Source organism: Cololabis saira, chromosome 6 (assembly GCF_033807715.1).
Source record: "Cololabis saira isolate AMF1-May2022 chromosome 6, fColSai1.1, whole genome shotgun sequence".
NCBI classification, from domain to species: domain Eukaryota; kingdom Metazoa; phylum Chordata; class Actinopteri; order Beloniformes; family Belonidae; genus Cololabis; species Cololabis saira.
Window position 1 is genome coordinate 2,757,011 of NC_084592.1, and position 25,497 is coordinate 2,782,507.

At 42.8% G+C, this 25,497-nt stretch overlaps 1 protein-coding gene across 3 annotated transcripts in view; it reads right to left on the reverse strand.

The window, feature by feature from the left end:
* mlphb (melanophilin b) overlaps window positions 1-19,977 on the reverse strand; it is a 60,977-nt gene extending 41,000 nt beyond the window's left edge. For all 3 annotated transcript variants that reach the window (XM_061723038.1, XM_061723039.1, XM_061723037.1), the window contains exons 1-3: window positions 19,842-19,977; window positions 3,732-3,880; window positions 1,616-1,837 (exon numbers count right to left, since the gene is read on the reverse strand). In XM_061723038.1, coding sequence (XP_061579022.1) covers window positions 1,616-1,837; window positions 3,732-3,859 — 350 coding nt within the window. In that variant the 5' untranslated portion in view covers window positions 3,860-3,880; window positions 19,842-19,977. The remainder of the gene's footprint in view (window positions 1-1,615; window positions 1,838-3,731; window positions 3,881-19,841) is intronic.
* Between the last annotated feature and the right edge of the window lie 5,520 nt (window positions 19,978-25,497).

Sequence of the window (25,497 nt, forward strand, 5' to 3'; positions counted from 1 at the left end):
GTGTCGTGGGCTTTTCGTACTTTTCTCCTCCCATCCTCTCCTACCAACCCCCCACACACGCACACTTTATCTTGGTCATAAAACCCCCGAGCTTGTTTCACTGGATGAGACAAAATCTCGTCCGCCATTTTGAGTCACACGTGACACACACACACACACACACACACACACACACACACACACACACACACACACACACACACACACACACACACACACACACACACACACACACACACACACACACACACACACACACACACACACACACACTCTGAAGTGTAATCTGAAGTTCTTTACCGTTAGTTAGTTGTTTTTGTGTAGTTTAGCCATCAGAATTTATCCTAAGTGTTGTGAATTTGTCACAACTGCTGGTTGCAAAGGTCTGTGCTTGGACTCCTTACTTCACTATTGCTCTGAAGAATAACTTACCTTGAGACTGATTTTGCTGTTTAGTTTCATTTTCCTGATTATATCAGGTGGTTCCCTGTCTAGATTGATTCATTTTGATAATTCAATTTGATAAATAATCTACTTTATTAATTATTAAAGGGGACCTATTATGAAAACCAGGTTTTTTCTTGCTTTAACATATATAAAGTTGTCTCCCCTCAGCCTGCCAACTCAGAGAAGGAGGAAAGCAACCAGATTCTGCAGTGTCTGTACAGCCGCCCGGATGAGCCGTCCAGTGTGATGTGGATCTACGAACCAATAAGATTCTGCTCCCGTCGTTACGTAATGAAAATGCGATTTACATAGGTTGGCCTCCGATGCGTGAAACCACGCCCACAACTAACTCCTCCGGCCGGAGTTTCCATTTTTCCATAGCGGTGTATCGCGTCATTCAGGCAGCCAATCAGCAAAGTGACTCATTATCATAGCCCCGCCCACTCATAATCCCGCATAGATAATGAGGTTAGAAACTGGAAAGATAAAGACATGGCTCAAAGGCTGAATTTCTAATTTATTTAGCAAAAACAACCAAAAACGTGTTTTTAAGACATCAAGGCCTGTTTAAAATAGGTATTAGATGCCATAATAGGTCCCCTTTAAGTCCTTCGACAATCATTAATAACTCTTCGATAACTGAACCAGCATCCCCTCTGTGGCACAACACATAAAAGAAAAAATAAGATAAATAAATAAATGAAATAAAATAAAACCTAATAGAAATGACAGGATTCAAACCTGAGGGACTTTCAAACAGAATTTAAAGGACTCAAACCTATTATTTCAAGGCTACTTTTACTTTTCTGTCAGCTGTAAAAGCACAATGTTTAGAGTAAATTTCAAAATCTTATAAAATGTTTGAGATGATTTGGAGAATGTACTCAGTGGATGGAAGCTGACATAATATGACAACATGAATAGTGTTTTATGAGCATACTTCTTAAGTCTGGTCATATGCTGATATTAGAATTAAACAAATTAGCTAAATATGATTTATAACCATGTCCAATAATAAACAAAAGTCTACCTGCAGTATGTGTTAGTTCTTTACAACCCCATCTAATGACAATAAGAAAGTATTGCTGACATTGTTAAGACCTCCACAGCACCAGTGAATTTATTCGAAATGCCACATTTCCTTTTAGAAGAAACATTAATTTCCCACCTAGTCATATGGCAGGGATCACACACCCAGCCAAGCTCCTTTTTGCTGTAGTGGCTGCAGGACTTGCAGATGTAAAGCTGGCAGTCTAAACACTGACGTTTGATGTTGACCAAGAACTTGAAGGCCTGGAGACAGCCAATGCAATGAGACGCAGTTAGGCTGGTCTGATTCCCCAACAACTCTTTCTTGATATCTTCCTTCTCAATTTTGGTCTTCAGCTCTCTGTAAAGAGATAACATGACAAAACAAAGGTTTTTCATAAATAATGCCTTGTTTGTGGTTATAGGTTGTCAGCGAAGCAAACTATTGGCAATTTATCTTTCATTCCTTCTGAATTTTCTTATTTCACATATTGTAATCACATTGTACCTGCAGTCATTGGACCTGCAGTCACTGGTGTACAGAATGAACAGTAGAAGTGAAAAGACGGAGCCTTGAAGGGAGCCAGTGGGGTTAAAGGAGAGATCTAAGAATGTGTTTGTGACCAGCGCACTCTGTTGTGTTGGTCAAAAAGCTGATGACAGGTGGAAAGTGATGAATGGAGTGAAAATGTATGTGTGTCTGGGTGTGGATGTATATGTGTGTCTGGGTGTGGATGTATGTGTGTGTGTGTGTGTGTGTGTGTGTGTGTGTGTGTGTGTGTGTGTGTGTGTGTGTGTGTGTGTGTGTGTGTGTGTGTGTATATATATACCGTATTTTCTGGACTATAAGACGCTACTTTTTTCATAGGTTTTCAACCGTGCGGCTTATACAAAGGTGCAGCTATTCTGTGGATTTTTCTTCCACCACTCGGGCGCTTTAACCGGAATTAGAATCAAAACTAAGACAAAATAAATGCAAATACTTCTTACTAAAACTACTTCTTTAGCAGATAGAAGTAGGTAGAAGCAGATTTCAAACAGATAAATAGATAAATAAATACCGGTTATTTTCTCTTGGTTCTGTCCCGTTTTAATCAGCAAAGTTGCTGCCGTGTTAAAAGACACTGTTAGGAAAGGATCTATTTAGGTACAAACATGTACATCATTTACAGTTCAAAATGGTTCTGTACATGTAGTAAATGTCTAATCTAACAACATAAATATTTGCGGCTTGCATATCTTTTTTTTTAAATAGAGCGGATGCGGCTTATATACAGGTGCGGCTTATAGTCCAGAAAATACAGTATATGAAATAAAACTGGCCACTTGGGAAGCAACACTGATTGACAATTATTTCCACATACTGTTGCAAATGGTTTGACAACAGAAGGAATTATAGTTAATTAGCAAGACATCCCCACTAGAGGAGTGTTCTGCAGGTGTTCACCACAGACCATTTCTCATTACCGATGTTTTCTGGCTCATGTTTTGGTCACTTTTGAATGCTAGCAGTGATTTCACTCTAGTGGTAGTATGAGACAGAGTCTACAACCCCCACAAGTGGCTCAGGTAGTGCAGCTCCTGAGTGCACCCTAGTGTGGAGGAAAAGTTGTGCTTTTGGGACATGGTGAAAATTGAACAAGAAAAATGAGAATAAAAATAAGGAAACAAGAAAAGAAAAAACAAAGGGTTGTTTTAGTAATTTTGATTAATTACACCTCAAGGTTTGCCTGTGTTGGGAGTGCCTGACTATTTTCAGCCTTTCACCAAAAGATGGTTGAAGTGACAAAAGGCATGATGTTCAGCCCCCAAAAATGTTTTAGTTGAAATGCACAAAATACTGATCGCCAGAGTCCTAGTTAATGCTCAACCCACTAATGTTGCCCCACTATGCCTCTTTAATCCTGGAAACAAGGCTGTCACCATAAAAGAGGGCGCTAATTGCAGGCCTCCTCCTGCCGGCTGAAGCTCTGCCCATGCCCAGTGTCCTCACAGAGGCAGATTTCCCAGTAAACTACCCTGCAGTCCCAGAGCCCCCCTTTAGGAGGGAATAAACCTTGAGTAGGACCTGGCTTATAAGGGGGCACGGATGAAGAACAGAGAAAGGAGAGATACAGACACAATTAATACATCTTAGACCCATATAAGTCCCATTTTAGCAGCTGACGTAAAAGATAAGCTCAGCTCATCACTGATTTCCAATCAATTAAAAAAATACTTAAATCAGCACTGATCCGAGACTCTCTTAAACTTACCCAAGTCTGTCTTCCTCTTTCTTCCTCAGATCAAAATCTCTTTGGACCACCTTCCACACGTGCTGGGCCTCTTCATCTGTGAGTTTGGACAGATCCAGCTTCTTCTGAGCAGCTGTGCTAGGCATCATTAGCTGATGGCTGCTTCTGGGCTACAGTAACAGACAGAGGGATTAAAGCCTTGCACTGTACATTGGTTAAAGCCCTAAAATCTGATCATGGAGGTAAAAGTGTTAGAGTTGCACATTTTCCATTTCAATTCCATATGTACAATCTCACATCAGAATAACATAAAACATAAATAAGCATAAATTATCATTCTTACGTTAACTTCCACTGCATCGGAACCAAAATTATTTTGTGTTTTCATATTCTGCAGTGCACACCAAACAAAAGGATGTAACAGTCAAGAAGGGTCAGCAAGAGTCAGCTGCCATCCAACCTGCACAACCTAAAATCCTAGAAAGTGTACAGGTCCGGTAAGGATGGGAGGTTGCAACCGATCACCTTCTTAGCAGTGCTCACAATGTGCTCCAATCTGTGTCTGTCCCTGGTGGTGGCCCCAGTCTACCACACAGTGACGTAGGAGGTGAGGACGGGCTCCATGATGGCTGTGTAGAACTGCACCATTACCTCAGTAGGCAGTTTGAGTTTCCTTAGCTCGCCGCAGGAAGAACATCCCCTGCTGGGCCTTCTTGATGAGAGAGCTGATGGTCAGCTCCCACTTGGTCTTGGCTGATGGATGTGCCCAGGAAGCAGAAGGAGTCAACAATGGAGATGGGGGAGTCAATGAGGGCAAGGTGAAGCTATAAAAGTCCAAAAACATCTCTGATGTCTTTTGGGCGTTGAGCTCTAGGTTGTTGCAGCTGCAGCAGGAAACCAACCGATACATCCCAATCGTTGGCAGGTGCCCAATGGAGCCCAATGAGCATGCTGTTGTCTCTAAACATGATCAGTTTCACAGAATGATGGCTGCAGGTGCAGCAGTTGGTGTACAGGGAGAACAGCAGCACTGAAAGTACACAGTCCTGAAGGGGAGCCATTGCTGATGGTCTCTACATTTTTCCTGCATGTACTGCCACATGTACTGCCTCTGGACCCTCAGGAAGTCAGTGATCAACCTGCAGACAGGGCCAGGGACATTGAGCAGAGAGATTGTCTTGGAGCAGGCAGACTGGGATGATTGTATTGAACACAGAGCGGAAGCCCACAAACATATCCTGCCGTAGAGGGGAGTCGGGAGTCCAGATGATGCAGTTTGGAGTGAAGGGGCCATGTTCACAGCATCATCTACAGACCTCTTGGCTCAGTAATGAACTGCAGTGCGTGCAGGTGGGGGGTGGTGATTGTCTTGTGGTGGGAGAGGAACATGACTACAGACGTCAGCACCACAGGCCTGTAGTCATTAAGTCAAGTGATCCATGGCTTCTTGGGGATGGAGACGACGGTGGAGGTTTTGAAGCGGGCTGGTACTTGAAATAACTTCAAGGAGGTGTTAAGGATGTTTGTGAAGGTGTTTCGGGGTGTAGAGGGAGACACCATCTAGCCTGGGAGTCTTGCGGGGGGTTAAGCTTGCTTTTGAGAAAGTTCCGACTTCTTACCTTCCGTCTGACAGTTTCGGCGGTTCTCCTGCCTTCCTCGGAGTGTCACATGATGGGAAGTGACAACGTCCTTATCAGCTGTTCATCAGCAGGACGTTGTCACTTCCCATCACGTGACACTCTGAGGAAGGCGGGAGAACCGCCGAAACTGTCAGACGGAAGGTAAGAAGTCAGAACTTTGTCTATATGTAGGATATCTATCTGAAGACATAATGAACACAATACAACTATACGGATGCTACTTTGTTTTTTTAAAACATACAGCAAGGTTGTAGCAATTGAGATTAAAAGAACCCCCTCACTGGATATTATATTGGATAATATACAGTATATTGGATATATTGGTGTAATATGAAGCAAGACCTGAACTGACTCGTAGGTCCACCCATTGTTTTTTTCATATGCTTGTGGCAAATTGTCCGGTCAAAATGCTTAAATGATTTCTGGTCTGGACATGATTTGGTTCACGTGTTCAATGTAATTTTCTTGCTTTTAAAATAGCCAATCAGCAAAGACCACCCACCAGGTAGTTCCACTGGGCTGAAAAATGTCCATGTCCTACTCCAGGGCTGTTTTTTGGCCCTGTAAAGGTTCCAGAAGCCCACAATACAGGGCTGTTCCTTGTAATGGAAAAGCACACAAATGGCCCGGCCCGAAAAAATAACCCCGGAACTCCCGTTACTGGAAATGCCGTTTCATAGATTGAAGTGAGTGGTGTCGTCTGGATAGGTCACAGGGCTGGCAGATGGGCCGTCAAAGTGGCAATAGAAGCTGTTGAGGCCGTTGGTCAGTCGGAGGTTGTCAATAGCACAGGGGCCTGTAGGATTGTAGTTGGTGAGCTGCCTAAGCCCCCTCAACACAGAGGCAGAGTCGTTGGCAGAAAACTGTTGCCGGAGTCTCTCAGAACAGTAATTTAGCATTTACCATCTCCCTACTAAAACTTTATTAGGGCCCGAGCACTGACAGTGCGAAGGCCCTATTGTACCTGTAGGAATTTTTCTCGTTTCTATTTTTCCGACGAAATGAGGGCCTTTTTTCCCCCCTAAACGTGCCCCAAAAGTCACCAAATTTTGCACGCACGCCAGGCCTGGCAAAAATGTTTATATTTAATGGTTTGCATTAATGGGCGTGGCCTAATCACAATTCTGTTTTTCAGTACCATCCTTTTGGAGCCCCATTAGACAGGAATGTTATAGTGTCAAATTCTGATTAGCTCTGTCCCAGAGCCCACCAAATCCCATCATCAAAGTTATTTTGTCAAATCAGTTGAGTTTTTAATGAGTTCAGTGTTGATTTTTCTGTGTTTGAGAGTTTTTCTCAGTCAGAGTAATGAGTTTGGCTGCTGTCAGAGCACATGGAAGTCAGAACAAAGAAGCCTCCCAATCTTATCCTCATCTACCTTAAGAATTTTCCTCCTTGTGACGTATTGTTGTTGTATACAGTATATAATGATGGTTTGTAGATAGACTGAGACAGAGATCACTATGTGTTTCAACTTGACTGTTTACTGAAGTCTCGCTCTGCTTGTCATTCAACATACGTTAACAGCGCCCCTGTTGGTCAGGCGGTAGTTACTACACATCACATCTCCCTTCTTTCAAAATGAACATCAGAATACAGAAAATAACCTATGCAGCTATAGGGCTTGCAGACTCTTAAATGATAGTCACAACACTGTTAAACATTACTAATTATCAACTCAGATATACTTCTTTTAACGTAAACCATTAACTTTCAGGTCCTCTTTTTTTTAACTAGCTTATTTCTTGTTCAGCACAAACATAACTTATAATATGCATTGATACTGTCCATTCAGTGTGAACATTAAGCCAATTTATAAAGTAACATTAACTAATTATTCAACTTCACATTTCTCAGGTTTCTGTACATTACTGTGAGTAACGTTTTGGGGGGTTTAATCAGTCTACCAAAGCGAGATGTTTTGTCAGTGGAAGTTCTGTGGAAGCTCCCTCCCTATCTGCCCTGCTGCTGCGTTTTGTCTTGTCACTCTTGGAGCCTCTCTTTTTACATCCTCCGAAACTTTCTACAATCATGGAATTGGTTAGCTGGTCTCTCAGTGCAATTGACCAAATGTTCTTGACAAGAAAACAGGGCAACAGGGAGCCCTCCTGCCCCGACGGGATGTTTGCTGCTGGATACATGATGGACCCCTGGAAGACGTGGAGGATTGTGTGTCTGTCCATACTGTCGGTCGAGGATGTTGAAGATGCTTCATAATTGGATTAATGATCTGCTTTTTGGAGCTGGCGGTTACCTGGCATATCGACAAATTCGGAAGTCGTCGACAGCTATTCCGGCCCTTTCAGAGCTGCCTGACGTGGCTGAAGGGATAAGCTGTGCGACCAACACTCAGACTCTAACGTTGGGGGAGCAAAATCGCAAGCTGGATGCGATTCTTGAACAGAATTGCAGACTAGCTGCGGTTTTTGAGCTCGTTTGTAGGATGGAAACGACCTTGGAGAAGTTGGAAGCTCGGCTGGCGGGAATTGACCACAAATTCGTCTGTTTGCAGTCGCCATTTATGAACCAGAGACTTATGACAGATGGAAAATTACTGGAGTCTGCCTGGCCCAAATTAAATAGTTGATTCTACAATCTGACCTTGACAGAGCGGCTTGGCAGGCCGCTCCAGTCACAATTTCCCTGGAGGAATGAAAACAAGACGCTCTGCTCCCACTTCCCCTCAGGACACCTGTGGACCTGGATCAGAACTGTACCGAGCCGTCTGATAACATCAACGACAATGGCTGAGGAGTATCTCTGGGGCAAAGTTCACAGACTTACCGCTCACACACACAGTTGCTGATAAATACACCTCCCTCATTTTCAACGCCTTCCCCGGCTCCCCTGTTATCAGCCCCCCTGACACAGTCTCCAGGTTCGAGCACCACGAAGGCCGTGCCCCTCACTTGGATGTACTGTGCTGGGATCCTCCCCGCCCCCCAGTAACCCTTCCCCCATACCCACATGCAAGTCTTCGTCATGATTTTGTTATATTGCTTTTCTGTGCTGAGGTGTTTTTTGCACCTTGACACTGCATATTTATACATAGTGTGAAGATGCCTTTTTTCCCTCCTCAACCTTTTTTCCCTTCCTCAACCTTGGCTGAACATGGCTATTTTTAACAACAGCTGGCTGCCACATACTGCCAACTCTGAACCTGACTGTCTCTCCCTCCTGTAGGTCAGGCAGGTCTCTCGCTCCACCATCATAATAGAGTTTTTGTTTCAACTGACTTTTCTTCATGTGTTCATGCACTTTTTTGTACAGCTGAGGCTTTAACAGCTGAGCAGTTGCAGGCAGTTTTGATTTCAGCTATCTGCCCATCAACAGCTGGGCAGGAGACAGTTTCACTCCATCCAAAGGTGCATTTCTGTACTCAAAAAGAGCGAGATATGGGTCACCTCTGCCTTCTTGTGTTTTCTTGAGCAGAGATTTTATGGTCTGAATTGCCTGTTCACTTTGACCATTAGATTGTGGGAATCCTTGGCTAGAAGTTTTGTGCTTAATCTCCCACTCTTCTGCGAACTGTCTAAACTCTTCACTCCAAACTGCAGCCCATTGTCTGACATCACTTCATCTGGAATCCCATGTCTAGCAAACATGGATTTAAGAGCTATGATGACATGCTTGCTTGTTGTTTGGGGCAGTTTTGTAATTTCAGGGTACTTTGAATAGTAATCTGCACACAGTAGATTTTCACTTTGATCAAAGTGGAAAAGATCCACACCCAGTTTTGCCCATGATCTGTCTGGAATGTTATGGCACAGAAGTGGCTTTTTCACATTGCTCTTTTTGAAAGTGTTACAGGTGGGACACTTCAACACAACGTCCTCAATCTGTTTGGACATGTCAGGCCAAAACAATACATCTCTTGGCCTCTGTGTCAGTGTGGAGGATTGGGCGTGGTCTGCGAGGGAGTAGCACACAGGTGGCGCGGGCTTGGATCAGCTGATTGGGCACAGGTGTGTCTAATCAATCTCTCCACCCTGCCCTCTTAAGGAGTGGGCTGATTTTCCTGGGGGGGTCTGTAGAGTGTGACGACACAGAGCTGTTTGAGACCCGGACACGACGGCTGTCGTGTGTGTACGTGTATGTACGTGTCTGGTGACGAATAAAGCCAACCATTTCTCCGCTAAACCTTTCGTCCTCATTCCTGTCGGCTGACCCCGGTAGCACGAGTTGGCTACACCCTCTCTTTGCATTTGACAATCCCCAGATGGGCTTCATGTATTTTCAAAAGCATTTCTGTTTGTGGCACAACTAGCCTGGAGCAAAACTAGTCCTTCTGAGCACCTAAGTTCTTCTCTGAACGTCCAGTATTTCTTTATTTCAGCTGGAATGTGGCTGACTTGCTCTGGCCACCCCGACTGAACTGCTTTCATCACCAGCTGCAGTTCAGGATCCTCTGCTGTTGCAGTTTTGAACTGACTCAGTTTATCTTCTGAGATTGGAAGATCTGTGGATAGAAGATTAACTTCTAGTTCCTCTTCTAGTAGTTGTTCACTTTGCAGATGAGCTCTGCTGAGTGTATCCGCATTATAAAAGTATTTTCCTGGTTTGTAGGCTACACACAAGTCCAAAGCCTGCAATCTCATCAGCATCCTCTGCAGTCTGGGAGGAGCTTTCTGTAGTCCCTTTTTGAACACTGACTCAAGTGGTTTATGGTCAGACTCCACTTAGGGGCGGCAGTAGCTCAGGTGGCAGAGCGGGTCGTCCAATGATCGGAAGGTCGGCGGTTCGAATCCCGCTCTGTCCCAGTTTGCTGTCGTAGTGTCCTTGGGCAAGACACCTTACTCACCTTGCCTCGTGTGAATGTGCTTGAATGTGTATGAATGTTGGTGGTGGTCGGAGGGGCCGTTTGGCGCGATATGGCAGCCACGCTTCCGTCAGTCTGCCCCAGGGCAGCTGTGGCTACAGATGTAGCTTACCACCACTGGTGAGAATGTGTATGAATGAATAATGATCTCTGTAAAGCGCTCTGGGTGCCTTGAAGGGCGCAATATAAATCCAAGTCATCATCATCATCACTTGTACCTTTTTTCCATACAGATACTGTTTGCATTTTTTACATCAATACACACTAGCCAAAAGTAATTTTTCTACCTGTGCATATCTTTTCTGTGTGTCAGTAAGAGATCTTGAGCCATAAGCCACAGGTTGTCCTTCCTGTATTATTACAGCTCCCAATCCTTCAGAGCTTGCATTCACAGACAATGTTACATCTTTGTGTACATCATAAAACTTGAGCACTGGGGTATTGCTTACCAGTTTCTTCAAGTTTTCAAAGCTGTGTTGCTGCTGTGCTTCCCAATGTCACAGATCATCCCCTTCCAAAAGCTTCCTGAGTGGAGCACTCGCATCAGATAGGTTTGGGATGAACTTTGAGAGGTACTGGACCATGCCTAAGAACCTCATCAGTGCAGGTTTGTCATGTGGTTGTGGCATGTCCATTATTGCTCTGACTTTCTCTTGGTCTGGCTTCAGTCCCTCTGCACTCAGAAGGTATCCAATATACTGTATCTGTTATGACCCCGTAATGTTGAGAACCAAACGCAACCACACAGGAGGCAGAGAAGGGGTTAATGTCTTTAAGGCTTTATTTGCCAAAGAGTGAGAAAACTGAAGGGCAGCCACAAGGAGGGCTGGTATCCGAAACAGCACAGCAGGTCCGGGTCACAAGAAGTTATGGGAAGATCTGGCGTTCAGCTTCGGTGTTCCTGGAACCTGGCCGGTCTGGGTAGTCTGGGTAAAGTCGAACCGGCCCAGGAACAATGCCCAGCGCGCCTGCCGGGATTTCAATCGTCTGGCCGCCCTGATGTAGGTGAGGTTTTTGTGATCTGACCAGACGATTGTGGGATGGTTGGCCCCCTCCAGCCAGTGCCGCCACTCTTGGAAAGCCTCCACGACCACCAGCAGCTCCCTGTTCCCAATGTCATAGTTCTCCTCTGCCGGGGTGAAACGATGTGAGAGAAAGGCGCACGGTTGTAGCTTGTCATCATAGGCCGACTGCTGGGAAAGGACCGCCCCCAGACCCGTGTCAGAAGCATCCACCTCCACCACAAAGGCCCTGGAGGTATCAGGGTGGGGCAGGACAGGGGCGGAGGTGAAGTGCCTCTTGAGGTCCTCAAAAGCAGTGCTGGCTGGGGAAGTCCACAGGAATGGACGCAAGGCCATTACACCTGGAGACACAACCAGGTCCTAAGACAACTGGCGATCATTCTGGAAGGAAGGAGAACTACCACCAATGCCCTCCCTCCACCATTGCCCAGACACACAAACACCACCTTTTTTGTAAGAGCAGGACAGCATGCAGCAAAGCCATTTGCAAGAGTCGAAAACAACCCCCCTAGACTCAGCCCGAGACTGAAGGATGCAGGTTGATCTAGACAAGAAACTGGTCTTCCTGCCTGAGATCATCACAACGGCCCTCAAGCCGGACCTGGTCTTGTGGTCAACCTCCCAGAAGGCAGTGTTTATTGTTGAACTAACTGTACCATGGTAAGCTGCAGTTAGTGAAGCATATGAACGCAAACAACTGAAGTACTCTGACACAGCAGCCGAGGCAGAACAGCACGACTGGCGTGCCCTGGTGCTTCCAGTTGAGATCGGGTTTGGAGGTTTTGTTGCTACGTCCACAACCAAGCTTCTGAAGGGGATGCGAGTGCGAGGACAGGCATTCCGCAAAGTCATCAAGACGCTCTCGGAGGCTGCCGAACGAAGCAGCAGATGGCTATGGATAAGGAGGAAGGACCCCAACCGGGCTCCTAAATGAACATTGAGCGGTGACAGCCGAGAGGGGCATACCTAGGAGGCCAGGTGTTTCTGTTGAGCCCTTTGGAGGTGTTGTGGGCCTATCAACGAAACATCTAGGAAGGAGGGAACCTACCTGATGACCTCAGTGAAGCTTTTACCCCTACCCACTCGATGCCAAGTCCCAATTATTTTAGGGATTGTAATATCTAGTGCTATAAGCTCAACAGTATATATAATGATGGTTTGTAGATAGACTAAGACGGACATCACTGTGTGTTTCACCTAGACGGTTTACTGAAGTCTTGCTCTGCTTGTCATTCAACAGGTACATATGTTAACAGCGCCCCTGCTGGTCAGGCGGTAGTTACTACACATCACACTCCTGAGTACATTCTCGCTTTTGGCCAATATTATTGTGATATTTTGAAATGATTTTTGCTCAACTAACAATAATGTGCCATCATCATTTTTCCCTTTTTATACAAACATACATTTTGTAACATCAAGTTCCTTTTTCTTTTATCTGGAAACTAGCTCAGATCCAGAAAGTCCTCTCAAATAATATTGCAGAGATCATTTTTAATCTTGCAGAGAATATATAATTCCAGTTTCTACATCAAGACTGCTTAAAGGCCCATATCATAATAGTTGTTTCTCTGTCTTCACATTTGAGCTACAGTCTGGTGCAAACTGGACCTTAGTATAAGTTGTCTTTGACTTGTTTACTGACTGGAACTTTGTTGTTTCTTTTGACAGATTGCTGAGCTCAGCTTGCAGCTCCCATAAACTCCGAAGCTGGGGTTTCAATTCACTTCAATTCAGTTTTATTTATATAGCATCTAATACAACATAAGTTGTCTCTCGATGCTTTCCAGACACAGAGAAAACTCCCCTTTAAGAAGGAAGAAACCTGGATCAGGACCTGGATCATAAGGATCAGAGGGTGAGACTGAACCCCTGCAGCATATACAGCGCGATGGCACCACCTGCTGACCTGTGTGTGTGTGTGTGTGTGTGTGTGTGTGTGTGTGTGTATATATATATATATATATATATATATATATATATATATGTATATATATATATATATGTATATATATATATATATAAATATATATATATATATATATATATATATATATATATATATATATATATATATATATATATATATATATTTATATATATATATATTTATATATATATATTTATATATACACACACATACGCATTTATATAATATGTATATACAGCGGGGAAAATGAACACATCAACATTTCTCTCAAAAAACATATTTCTAATCGAGCTATTGACATGAAATTTTCACCAGATGTCGGCATCAACCCAAGTAATGCACACATACAAAGAAATCCAAACATTTATGTCCATAAATTAAGTTATGTGTAATAAAGTGAAATGGCACAGGGAATAAGTATTGAACACGCTTACTGAAATGTATTTAATACTTAGTGCAAAAACCTTTGTTGGTGATTACAGCCTCAAGACGCCTCCTGAATGGAGAAACCAGTGGAATACATTGCTCAGGTGTGATTTTGGCCCATTCATCACAAACTGCCTTCAAATCTTCAAGGTTCCGGGGGTCTCTTCTGTGAACCCCGATCTTCAGTTCTTTCCAAAGATTTTCAATTGGATTCAAGTCTGGTGATTAACTGGGCCATTCTAGCAGCTTTATTTTCTTTTTCTTCAACCAGTTGAGTGTTACCATGGCTGTGTGCTTGGGATCGTTGTCTTGCTGAAAGATCCACCCTCTTTTCATCTTCAGCAGCCTGGCAGATGACAGCAGATTCTGATCAAGAATGTCTCGATACTTTTCTCCAGTCATTATTCCTTCAATGATATGAAGGTTACCAGTACCACATGCGGAAAAACAGCCCCACGCCATGATGCTCCCACCTCCAAACTTGACTGTTGGTATGGTGTTTTGGGGGTGATGTGCGGTGCCATTTTTCCTCCAAACATGTTGTGTCCAGGGGCCTCATTTAAAATGGACTGCGTAGGATTCATACTAAAAGTGCACGTACGCCCAAAAGCCGAAAATGCCGGGCGCAAAAAAAAATACGGATCTATAAAACCGCATGCACGCACACTTGCACGTAAGGTTCTCTTTTTAAATCACAGTCCAGCTGGAAGATTGCTCAACTGAATTCGCTTCATATCCCGCCCTCTACACGCCCACTTCATACCAAAAATGGTATGTTTTTGCATATGAATGAGCCTGCTGAGCATGCGCAGTGACTTCCTGCAGCCTGTTTGGCACTTTGGCTTCAGAATGAATGAGAGGGTGTCCAGCCACGCACGGTGCCCCTGAATTTCACTGAGATCTGAGATCGAGATGTTGAGGATGAGGTGGAGGACAGGAAAACCACATTATTTTGTGGTCACAGTAAAAGTAGAAAAATAAATAGTATAAAACACAGCGAGTGAGTGGCAGCACGGCGTTGCTGCGCGGAACGCCGTGAGTGCCCCGGCGCAACAGGGGGGGGCATATCCCCCCGTCTTTTCAAAATCATGTTTTTGTCCCCCCACTTTTTATAGTTTAAAAACTAACTGTAGGATCAGCCATTAACTGCAGATCACACCCTGTGCGAAGGGCCCGGCAGCCCCGCTTCACCCCCCGCTCCCCCTCCTCCCCTCCCGTCTCCCCTCAGAGCTGCTCAGGGCGGGTTTATGGTTCTGCGTCACCAACGCAGAGCCTACGGCGTAGGTGCGCGTCGCCGCGTACCCTACGCCGTAGGCTCTGCGTCGTTTTAACGCGGGACCCTAATTTAGGCACCATACACCCACACCTAAAGGTTTCACGCGCCCGTAAAACTCATATATATGAAAACAAATCTGAGTCCCTTTAGGGGCTCCGTGGGGCTCCCTAAACGCCGCCCCTCATTTGTTCTGTCCTAAGCGGTGGGTGAAGAGGAGGCTGCAGCTCCAGCAGCACCAGAGTCCTCGACTGACTGAGCTTCACACAGAGGACACGATCAGCGCTATTTTATTTTATTATTTTATTATTTTAAGTCTGATATATGTTGTGATATGTGATGACATTATTAAGAGTATGACATGAATCTGGCTGCATTTCACCACCTCACAGCCTGCGTCGCCAGTTCCCCGTGTCTTAAGTAAATTCTTACGGGAGGGTGAGGGTTGCCTTAAAGATAAGCAGATTTTTCGGTTAGTTTTTTCTTTTTAGATCCGAGGCTTTGCGTAGATGGCGGCTTCCGCAACTTTCAGGCGCTTTTTCTGCGCAAGCAAGCTTTATAGATGAGGCCCCAGGTCTTTCTGAAGCTCTCCACGAGTGATCCTGGGCTGTTGGAGAACCCGATTGATGATTGTTTTGACTCCTCTGTCTTAAATGTTGCGAGGAGCACCTGGCCGTGGCTGCTTTATGGTAATAACGTGTTCTTTCCACTTCCGGATGATGGCCCCAATGGTACTCACTGGAACTTTAAGAAGTTTAGAAATGCGCCTGTAACCAATGCAGTGTGCTTTGCAACAATAAGGTTGCGTAGGTCTTTGGACAGTTATTTGCTTTTACCCATCATGCAATGCTTCTTGTCTAACACCTTGCTGGTGAGAAACCTTTTTAAAAGGCATCAATCAGGACTAAACCAGCTGATATTACTTTGCACTAATAGGGGACAGGTTAACTTTCTAAATACTGACAAACTCTAGCTGTTGTCTTGGCTTTCCAGACCTTTTTACCCCTCCTTTTCTTCATGTGTTCAATTTATTCCCTGTGCCATTTCACTATATTACACATAACTTAATTTATGGACATAAATGTTTGGATTTCTTTGTATGTGTGCATAACTTGCCGACATCTGGTGAAATCATGTCAATAGATCGATTAGAAATATGTTTTTTGAGAGAAATGTTGACATGTTCAATACTCATTTTCCCCGCTGTATATATATATGTATGTATGTATGTATATATACATATACATATATATATATATATATATATATATATATATATATATATATATATATATATATATATATATATATATATATATACACACATATATATATATATATATACATACACACATATATATATATATATATATATATATATATATATATATATATATATATATATATATATATATATATATATATATATATATATATATATATATACTGTATATACAGGGGTGCACACAAGCCGGTACTCAAGGGCTAGTCTACTGCATGAGATGTTTCCCTGTCTGCAACACACCTGATTCTAATCACTGGTCGTCATCAACATCATCAAGGTCTACACAAGTCTGTTGGTGACACAGCCTTGTCTATTCCAAAGTTTAGGAGCTGCAACAGCGAAGGGGACCGCGCCTTCGCTGTTGCAGCTCCTAAACTTTGGAACAACCTGCCTCAGCAAATAAAACAGGCCTCCTCTCTGTCTGTTTTTAAATCTCTTCTTAAAACCCACCTTTTCTCCTTGGCTTTAAACACCTAGCAAGACAGTTGTGCTTATTTTATCCTTTTATTAGTATTTTATTCTTTTATCTTCTATTTTATCCTTTTTATTCACTTAACTTATCATGATTGTTTTATTTATGTGCCCTGTGCCTTATGGTGTGTTGTCTTTCATTTGCCTGTCCAGCACTTTGGACCATGTTGTTGTTTTTAAAGTGCTTTATAAAGAAAGTTGTATTGTATTGTATTCTATCAGGGTTGTGTTGAGGCAGGGAAACATCTAAAACGTGCAGTAGACTGGCACTCGAGTCCCGGCTTGTGTGCACCCCTGTGTATACATATACTGTATATACACACACATACACTCACCAGCCACTTTTCTAGGTACACCTGTCCAACTGCTTGTTAACACAAGTTTCTAATCAGCCAATCACATGGCAGAAACTCAATGCATTTAGGCATGTTGAGATGGTCAAAATGATCTGCTGCAGTTCAAACAGAGCATCAGAATTGGGAAAGAAAAGTTATTTAAGTGACTTTGAACGTTGCATGGTTTGAGTATTTCAGAAAGTGCTGATCTACTGGGATTTTCACCCACAACCATCTCTAGGGTTTACAGAGAACGGTCCGAAAACTATAAAATATCCAGTGAGTGACAGTTCTGTAGGCGCAAATTCCTTTTTGATGCAAGAGAAGATGGCCAGACTGGTTCCAGCTGATAGAAAGGCAACAGTAACTCAAATAACCACTCGTTACAACAGAGGTATGCAGAAGAGCTTCTCTGAAAGCACAACACGTCAAACCTTGAGGCGGATGGGCTATAGTAGCAGAAGACAACACCAGGTGCCACTCCTGTGAGCCAGAACAGGAAACTGAAGCTGTAAGTAGCACAGGTTCACCAAAATTGGACAACAGAAGATTGGAAAAACGTTGCCTAGTCTGATGAGTCTCAATTTCTGCGACATTTGGATGGTCGGGTGAGAATTTGGCGTCAACAACATCCATCCATTTTCTATACCAATTTATCCTTTGCAGGGTCACGGGGGTCTGCTGGAGCCTATCCCATCTCATTACAGGCGAGAGGCAGGGGTTACACCCTGGACAGGTCACTAGTCTATCTCAGGGCCACATACACAGACAAACAACCATGCATACACCTACAGGCAATTTAGAATCAATTAACCTAGCATGCATGTTTTTGGATTGTGGGAGGAAGCCGGAGTACCCGGAAAGAACCCACGCAACCACGGGGAGAACGTGCAAACTCCACACAGAAAGACTCCCGCCGGCCTAGGAGTCGAACCAGGAACCGTCTTGCTGTCAGGCAACAGTGCTAAGCACTAAGCCACTGTGCCGCCCGCGTCAACAACATGAAAGCATGGATCCATCCTGCCTTGTACCAATGGTTCAGGTGGTGGTGTAATGGTGTGGGGGATATTTTCCTGGCACACTTTGGGTCCATTAGAACCAATTGAGCATCATGTGAACACCACAGCCTACATGAGTGTTATTGCTGACTATGTCCATCCCTTTATCACCACAGTGTACCATCTTCTGATGCTACTTCCAGCAGGATAACGCGCCATGTCATAAAACGCAAATCATTTCAAACTGGTTTCTTGAACAAGACATATATATATATATATATATATATATATATATATATATATATATATATATATATATATATATATATATATATATATATATAGAGGGTATGCATTGACGTCACTTTCCCACTGGACCAGCCCCCTTACTCGCACTAAGTGGCCAAGACAGCTGCAACTAGTGGAGAAGACGGGATAACAGCTGATTATCAGCTTAAATTAGCGTCAGTTGGACTTGACAGTGACCCGTACAGTTACCAAGAACCAGTGGTCCATGGACATTAATATTTGGTACAGTTACCAAGAACCAGTGGTCCATGGACATTAATATTTGGCCACGAATCCAGTTTCCTGATATTTATATGTACTTAATTTCTACGCCGGGGAAATACACGAAGCAAAGCTTGAAGGCTTACAAAAGTCTTGGTCCGACTTCAAGCCAGGAATTAAAGTAATGAGGACACCGAACTTTATGATTTGACAGTTTAACATTAGCTACCCAAAAATCCAACATTACCTGATACAAAATGGGAACCACAAATCCACGTTCGGTGCCTGGAAGCTTGTTTTTCGGCAGTCTGTTAAACGATAACTACGATGCTAAATCTATGAGTACAGTCGATCGCACAACAGCTCTTTCCCATTTTAGATGTTTTCCAGTTGCTCAAACTGAAAGTTTACGCTGACACTCAGTCTTTCTGACACTCAGTCTTTCTGACACTCAGTCTTTCTGACACTCAGTCTTTCTGACACTCAGTCTTTCTGACACTCAGTCTTTCTGACACTCAGTCTTTCTGACACTCAGTCTTTCTGACACTCAGTGGGCGAAACCCGCTGTGAAGTCGCATCTGTGACGTCATGCGCATTCCCTATATATATATATATATATATATATATTCTTTTTTTTTTCAATTCAATTCGTACAAGGGCCATATTTGAAACATTTCAGACTCATTAATTCTCAGTCAGCCAAAATCAAACCAGAATAATGGTATTATTCAGAGTTTAGGGACTGGGTCCTGTGATCTTGGATAGGTGTTTGCACTCTCTCTTCTGTTTGGATAGATCCTGTGATTTTGGAATGTTATGCACAGATAAGCCACCACACCACATGAGGTTTTAATCCACTTTGTTAAATGGAGCCTGGCCAAATGTTTTACAAAGTCCAATTTCACAAGCTCATCTCACATGCACAACCTAATTCACATGTCAGTACTCCAATAGATAAAGGAAAGGAATGTAAAGAGTTATCACATATATGTCCTGTTTTCTTAAAACAATTTAAAGAAGAAAAATGCAGGCAAATGATTATTCAACACAATCTAATGTTTGCTTGTGAAAGTGAGCACTGATGGTAAAAACAAAGATGAAAGACAAACAAACTCCAAAAATCCAAAAATCACCAATAACGAAAAGAAGCACAAGTTCCAAACTAAAACATTAACAGGTTAACGTGTATTTATACGGAAATTAAGTGTCAAAACATTTACTTCTAATACAGATTGAAGAAAACTGACCATAATGAAGTGACATCTTCTGTGTCAGAGATGTACTTTAATGAAAGATAAGAAAATCCCCAGGCTCGACTTTTGCCCAGTGACCCTGAGAATCTTAAAACCCAAGCATGTGAAGCATTCAAAAGCAACGCAAACACAGAGACATTAAGACAATAATAAAACAACAGTGACTTACGGTGGTGGCGGCTAAGTAGCCTGACGGCAGCGCTTCCTCTGAAGGCAGACGGGCTGGTTGCAGAGCAAACACAGCAATTCAAATCACATGTCTAAATAACCAGTCGGATGAAAAATCATGACTAGCTTCTCTCTGCCTTCCTTCTCTTTTCTTCAGAGGGTCAGTCCATGTCCCTCCCCCCCACCTGACCTAATTCACTCAATTATTACAGTAGATTGGACTTGTTTTTTCTTCAGTTTAGGGGAATCTGACAGACTTGAAACAAATATCTGGAGCATTTGGCACTTGGCCAGCTCAGATATGCTATGATCACGGGGTAACATACACACTTGTAGTGAAGTTCATAGTTGTGTGTATTCGATTGTTATACATGGGATCCCATGACAATTTATGACGAGTTATTAAGTGGAGTTAGTAAAGGGGAGTTTATGCTGCTTTCAACTCATTTTAAAGGTACCGGTACACTGGTACTGTTAATGATTGGTGCCATTAGTTTCATTGGTAACTGCTCTATAGTATGTGTCATTTACACCCTCAGAGAGAATATGTGACCTAACAAACCGTAACATGGATTACAACATACATTAGTTCTAATGTGAACACAGTGTAATGGAAAAAAGACCCTCTAAACTGATTGGATTGACTGGAAACATCCATGTCTATGCAAATTAGGAGGCAATGAAATGACAAGGGGCCCGGTTTCCCAGATCAGTTAAGTAGTTCTTAACAGCGAAAGACTTCTTTCAAACCTTCTTAAGGAGCCTGTGCCAAGACCTTTTCCCTTACATGAGTTTTTGTCACAGTGCTGTCGGGGTCTACAGATGTCTTTGAAAAGTTGGAGGGTTGTGACATGAGAAGTCACAAATAAAGCTCAGGACCCATCCATTTTATCCAAACCAATTAAGACTTCTGAAATAACTTGCAACTTGTGACTGAGCTTCCTGCCAGAACAAAGTGGAAGTGTTATGAAACATCCAAATGACCTCATACTCAAAACTGCCACTCTCTGGTTCCCTGGATGTTGACCTACCAAGTATTAAGCAGATCACATGAAAGATGCCCTCATTTATTTTCAAGATTCATTTATCTTCCTGTCCTTACACAAATATGATTTACTTCCATGTCCTCTTTGCTGGCACTTTCCCCTCTAAAAGGTTTGATTTGAACCATGTGACAAGCCAAGCAATCCAATTTTCTTGTTTGTTCCACCTCTAAGCCTTTTACTGTGAATGACACAAACATGAACATATCTCTGGGGGATTATTCATTCTTTTTTATTTTCTTTTGACTTCATTGTAACTTTCTTAGATTCATATTGATCTATCTACACAAGGTGCACAGTAGTGGTGTACTATATCATATTGACAACCTGTAAACTCCCTGTAAAATTCAGAATCCAATTCAAAATTCTATTACTTACGTATAAAGCCCTAAACGGCATAGCTCTGCGATATTTGGACGATCTGATAGTGTCTTATGTTCCTAAAAGAGCTCTCTGTTCTGAGAGTGTTGGTCTACTTGTAGTTCTTAGAATATCCAAATGTAGATTTGGAGGGCGGGCGTATCAGGAACTGTTACTATGGAACCAACTTCCAATCTGGGTTAAGGAGGCTGACACCACCTCCACCTTTAAAACTAAACTGAAAACCTTTCTGTTTAGTAAAGCCTATAATTAATGTTTAGTAAACCTCTAGTTAGTGTTTAGTAAACCTCTAGTTAATGTTTAGTAAACCTCTAGTTAGTGTTTAGTAAACCTCCAGTTAGTGTTAGTAAACCTCTAGTTAGTGTTAGTAAACCTCTAGTTAATGTTTAGTAAACCTCTAGTTAGTGTTTAGTAAACCTCCAGTTAGTGTTAGTAAACCTCTAGTTAGTGTTAGTAAACCTCTAGTTAGTGTTAGTAAACCTCTAGTTAGTGTTTAGTAAACCTCTAGTTAGTGTCAGTAAACCTCTAGTTAGTGTTAGTAAACCTCCAGTTAGTGTTAGTAAACCTCTAGCTGGTGTTGGTAAATCTCTAGTTAGTGTTAGTAATCTTCTAGTTAGTGTAAACTCTAGTGTGTTAGAGTCATTAGTCATAGTTGCAGCTATAGAACAAAACTATAATAGTTAGTCTCAAACATAGCTTTGTGGTAGATATGCTGCACCGACATGATCCACTGGGCGGTGCCCCTCCCTTCTTCTCTTCTCCTCTTTCATTTCTTATTTACTATAAGTATCTCATAACCCCCCCCCCCCCCCCAGTTATGGGGTTATTGGTGATGGGTGATGGGAGGAGAACAGTTTGATGTACATAAGGTTAAACAACAATAATTTGGGGGAATTATTAATTTGTCACCCCCCTAGAAATACACAAAATTATTGTTGGTATAACAAACACATTTCGCATTAAGCGTCCCATAACAGGGATAAGAGATTCAGACATTTAAAGGATGCCTAGCAAACTCAAAATACTCTGTAATCAAAATGAAGTGCCTTATACACCACACAGAGGCCATCTCTGGACATTTCAGTTTGGATCGAGGGGGCAGAGATCTTAACATGTTACCTAAGGTGCTGTTAAACCTTTCTGTTCATCCATTTTCCATGGGAGGATTCATAGTTGTGTGTGATTTGTATACCCCTGACAGCTTCCCGAGCTCAGCGATAATTTCAAAATTTGCTCCCTGGTCAGAGTGCAAGTACTTAGGAAAACCATATACAAAAAAAATTGTCCCACAGTTTCTTGGCTACCTTTTTAGTGGTCTGATCTTGACAGGGAAAAGCATGCGCAAGCTTGGTAAAATGATCAGTGATCACCAGAACATCAACAGATCTATTGTCACTACCCTCAGCTGACCTTTACAGACCGGTTCTTGGGGAGCAGAGGTCTTCACACTCTCTAATGGGGCTCGGGCAGATGGCTCAAAGGTTTTTACTGAGGACACACCTGTGACAACACCTCACGTGATTGTGCACATCTCTCTTCATGTCATGCCAGAAAAAGCGCTGGCAAGCAAGAGAAAGTGTGCGGGGTTGATCCTGGTGACCAGCATGGTCATGAACTCCAGGTCAGGATGTCAGCAAGCATCTACCACAGGATGGAAGCAAGCAATGGCATGATCAGATGGTGGGACTGACCTGCAGTCATGAAGATCAGGCCTGCAAACATACACAAAACAGAAAACGGGGGGGGGGGGGGGCAGACCAGGACAACAAACTACAAGAACGATGGACAACAATGATGGCTATGAAAGACCATAATAATTAATGGAAGAGGAGAAGAGAAGAAGGGTGAGGGTCAATGCCCAGTGGATCATGTCGGTGCCCCCCTGCAGCATAGGCCTATAGCAGAATATATTTGCTATATTTGAGACTAACTATTATAGTCTTGTTCTATAGCTGCAGCTATGACTACTGACTCTAACACACTAGAGTTTGCACTAACTAGAGGTTTACTAACACCAACTAGAGGTTTACTAAACACTTACTATAGGCTTTACTAAACAGAAATGTTTTAAAGGGGACCTATTATGGCATCTAATACCTATTTTCAACAGGCCTTGAGCCATGTCTTTATCATCCCATTCTCTAACCTCATTATCTATGCAGGATTCTGAGTGGGCGGAGCTATAATAATGAGGCACTGTTCTGACTGGCTGCCTGAATGACGCGTTACACCGCTACGAAAAAATGGCGGAAGCTCCGGCCGGCGGAGTTAGTTGTGGGCGTGGTTTCATGCATCGCAGGCCAACCTCTGTAAATCGCATTTTCGTTACGTAATAAAGATGGTACATCAACTTCCAACAGGTTTAATGAACCTCTGTCATGGTCTGAGGGGTCTGTATCGCCTTCACTGGCACTATGTAACTTTGAGGAGCATGGTAGGAACCCTTCCACACTAAAAAATTACACATTTTTACGGCTTTGACTGCTTTACGGCATACGTCACTTCCCCCTCCTTCCCGATTTGTAGTCGAGACGAAAGCTGGGCGGGGCGTGGAGCGCAGAGTTCAGCAGAAGCTGGTATCATCAGCAGCGAAAAAACCGAAGAAAATACCAAAAATGATAACCTTTGTTTTATCTGAATTGAGAAGCAAAACATTTCTGGACATCCAGTCCTTGATGTCCCTAAGACATGCCTGAAGTTCAACTAACGGTTCTGTTTCATCTGGCTTCATAGACAAATAGAGCTGCGTATCATCAGCATAGCAATGAAAGTGTATGCCGTGTAGGGGTGTAACAATATATCGTGCCATGAAATTTCGCGATACAAAAACGTCACGATACGTGTCGTGGAGGTCACAAACTGTATCGCGATATTGGATTATTAATATTAATCTATTGTGTTGACTAGTAACGCTCAGCATATTGGTGCCGACCGCACCTCGACCCGTGGACCAAAATCTTCCTCCGCTCAGAAGAAACTAGTACCGTTTTGGTCCCGATCACGGGACTCTTGCAGGGTTTTGAGCTCTGAACTTTTACTTATGTAAGGCTGGTGTAGAGTTAAGCCTTACCTTATTAAATTAAACCTTTTTAGGGTCGTGAGTAGGATAAACACGGGGAAACTTCTGCTGAGTTCCAGTGTACTTTAATGTCCCTCAACAGTGTAGGATTTTAGAACATCAACACAGCACCTAGTGCCGTACTGTGGCGTATCACTCCGCCCAATCTAAAACAGACTAATCACTACAGATAAACTGACTAGTTTCATTATAGTCCCTGATTTACATCAGAATATAAAGAATAGATTTATAAAATAATCAACCCTGAATTACTAAAATAACCTTCTTAACAAAAATAAATCTCCTCTTAGACTTACAAGGTGAGCATGAATCAATCTTTTTTATGATGTAAAATTGTATGTATTTATTTACTTTTATTTATTTATTTAATTTTAGTTGTTAAACTTCTGGAAAAGAAAAAAGTCAAATCATACATGAGAGAAACTTCAGTTTGTGGCAAAATATTTTTACTTGTATGAAACTGAAGATGCATAATGCAAACCTGACATTTACTTTTAGTTCAGTTTGTGGAAAATGGTATTTCTCTTTAAAACTTAAACAGTTATAAAGTATTACAAACTGGAACAATAGGGCAAACGTAGAGTATTGTTTTGTATTTCGTGTCTTTCAAATAAAAGACAATTTTTTCCAGTCATATGTTCCTCATTCAAGGTTGTTAAAAAAATACTGCTATAGTATCGTATCGTTATCGTGACCTCATTATCGTGTATCGTACCGTATCGTGAGATTAGTGTATCGTTACACCCCTAATGCCATGATTCTGGATTATACTTCCCAATGGCTGCATGTATAAACTGAACAAGATTGGCCCTAGCACTGAACCCTGGGGAACACCATAACAGACCGTCGACTGTTCTGAAGAAAACTCATGTACATGAACAAACTGTAATCTGTCAGATAGATATGATTTAAACCAACGTAGAGCTGTCCCTTTAATCCCAACAACATGCTATAACCTGTGCAGTAAAATGCTGATCTACAGCCGCAGCAGCCCCAGCCTGTTCTGGTGGGGGTCCTGGACGCACATCTTCCTGTTCCCGAGGTGGTCTCGGATGCACCCCAGGCTTTTCCCCCTTTCTGGGGAACAAGCCTGGCTCTGGGCGGGCCCAGGTGTATCCAGCGCCAGGGGAAACGACGGCAGCGGCAGCCCCAGC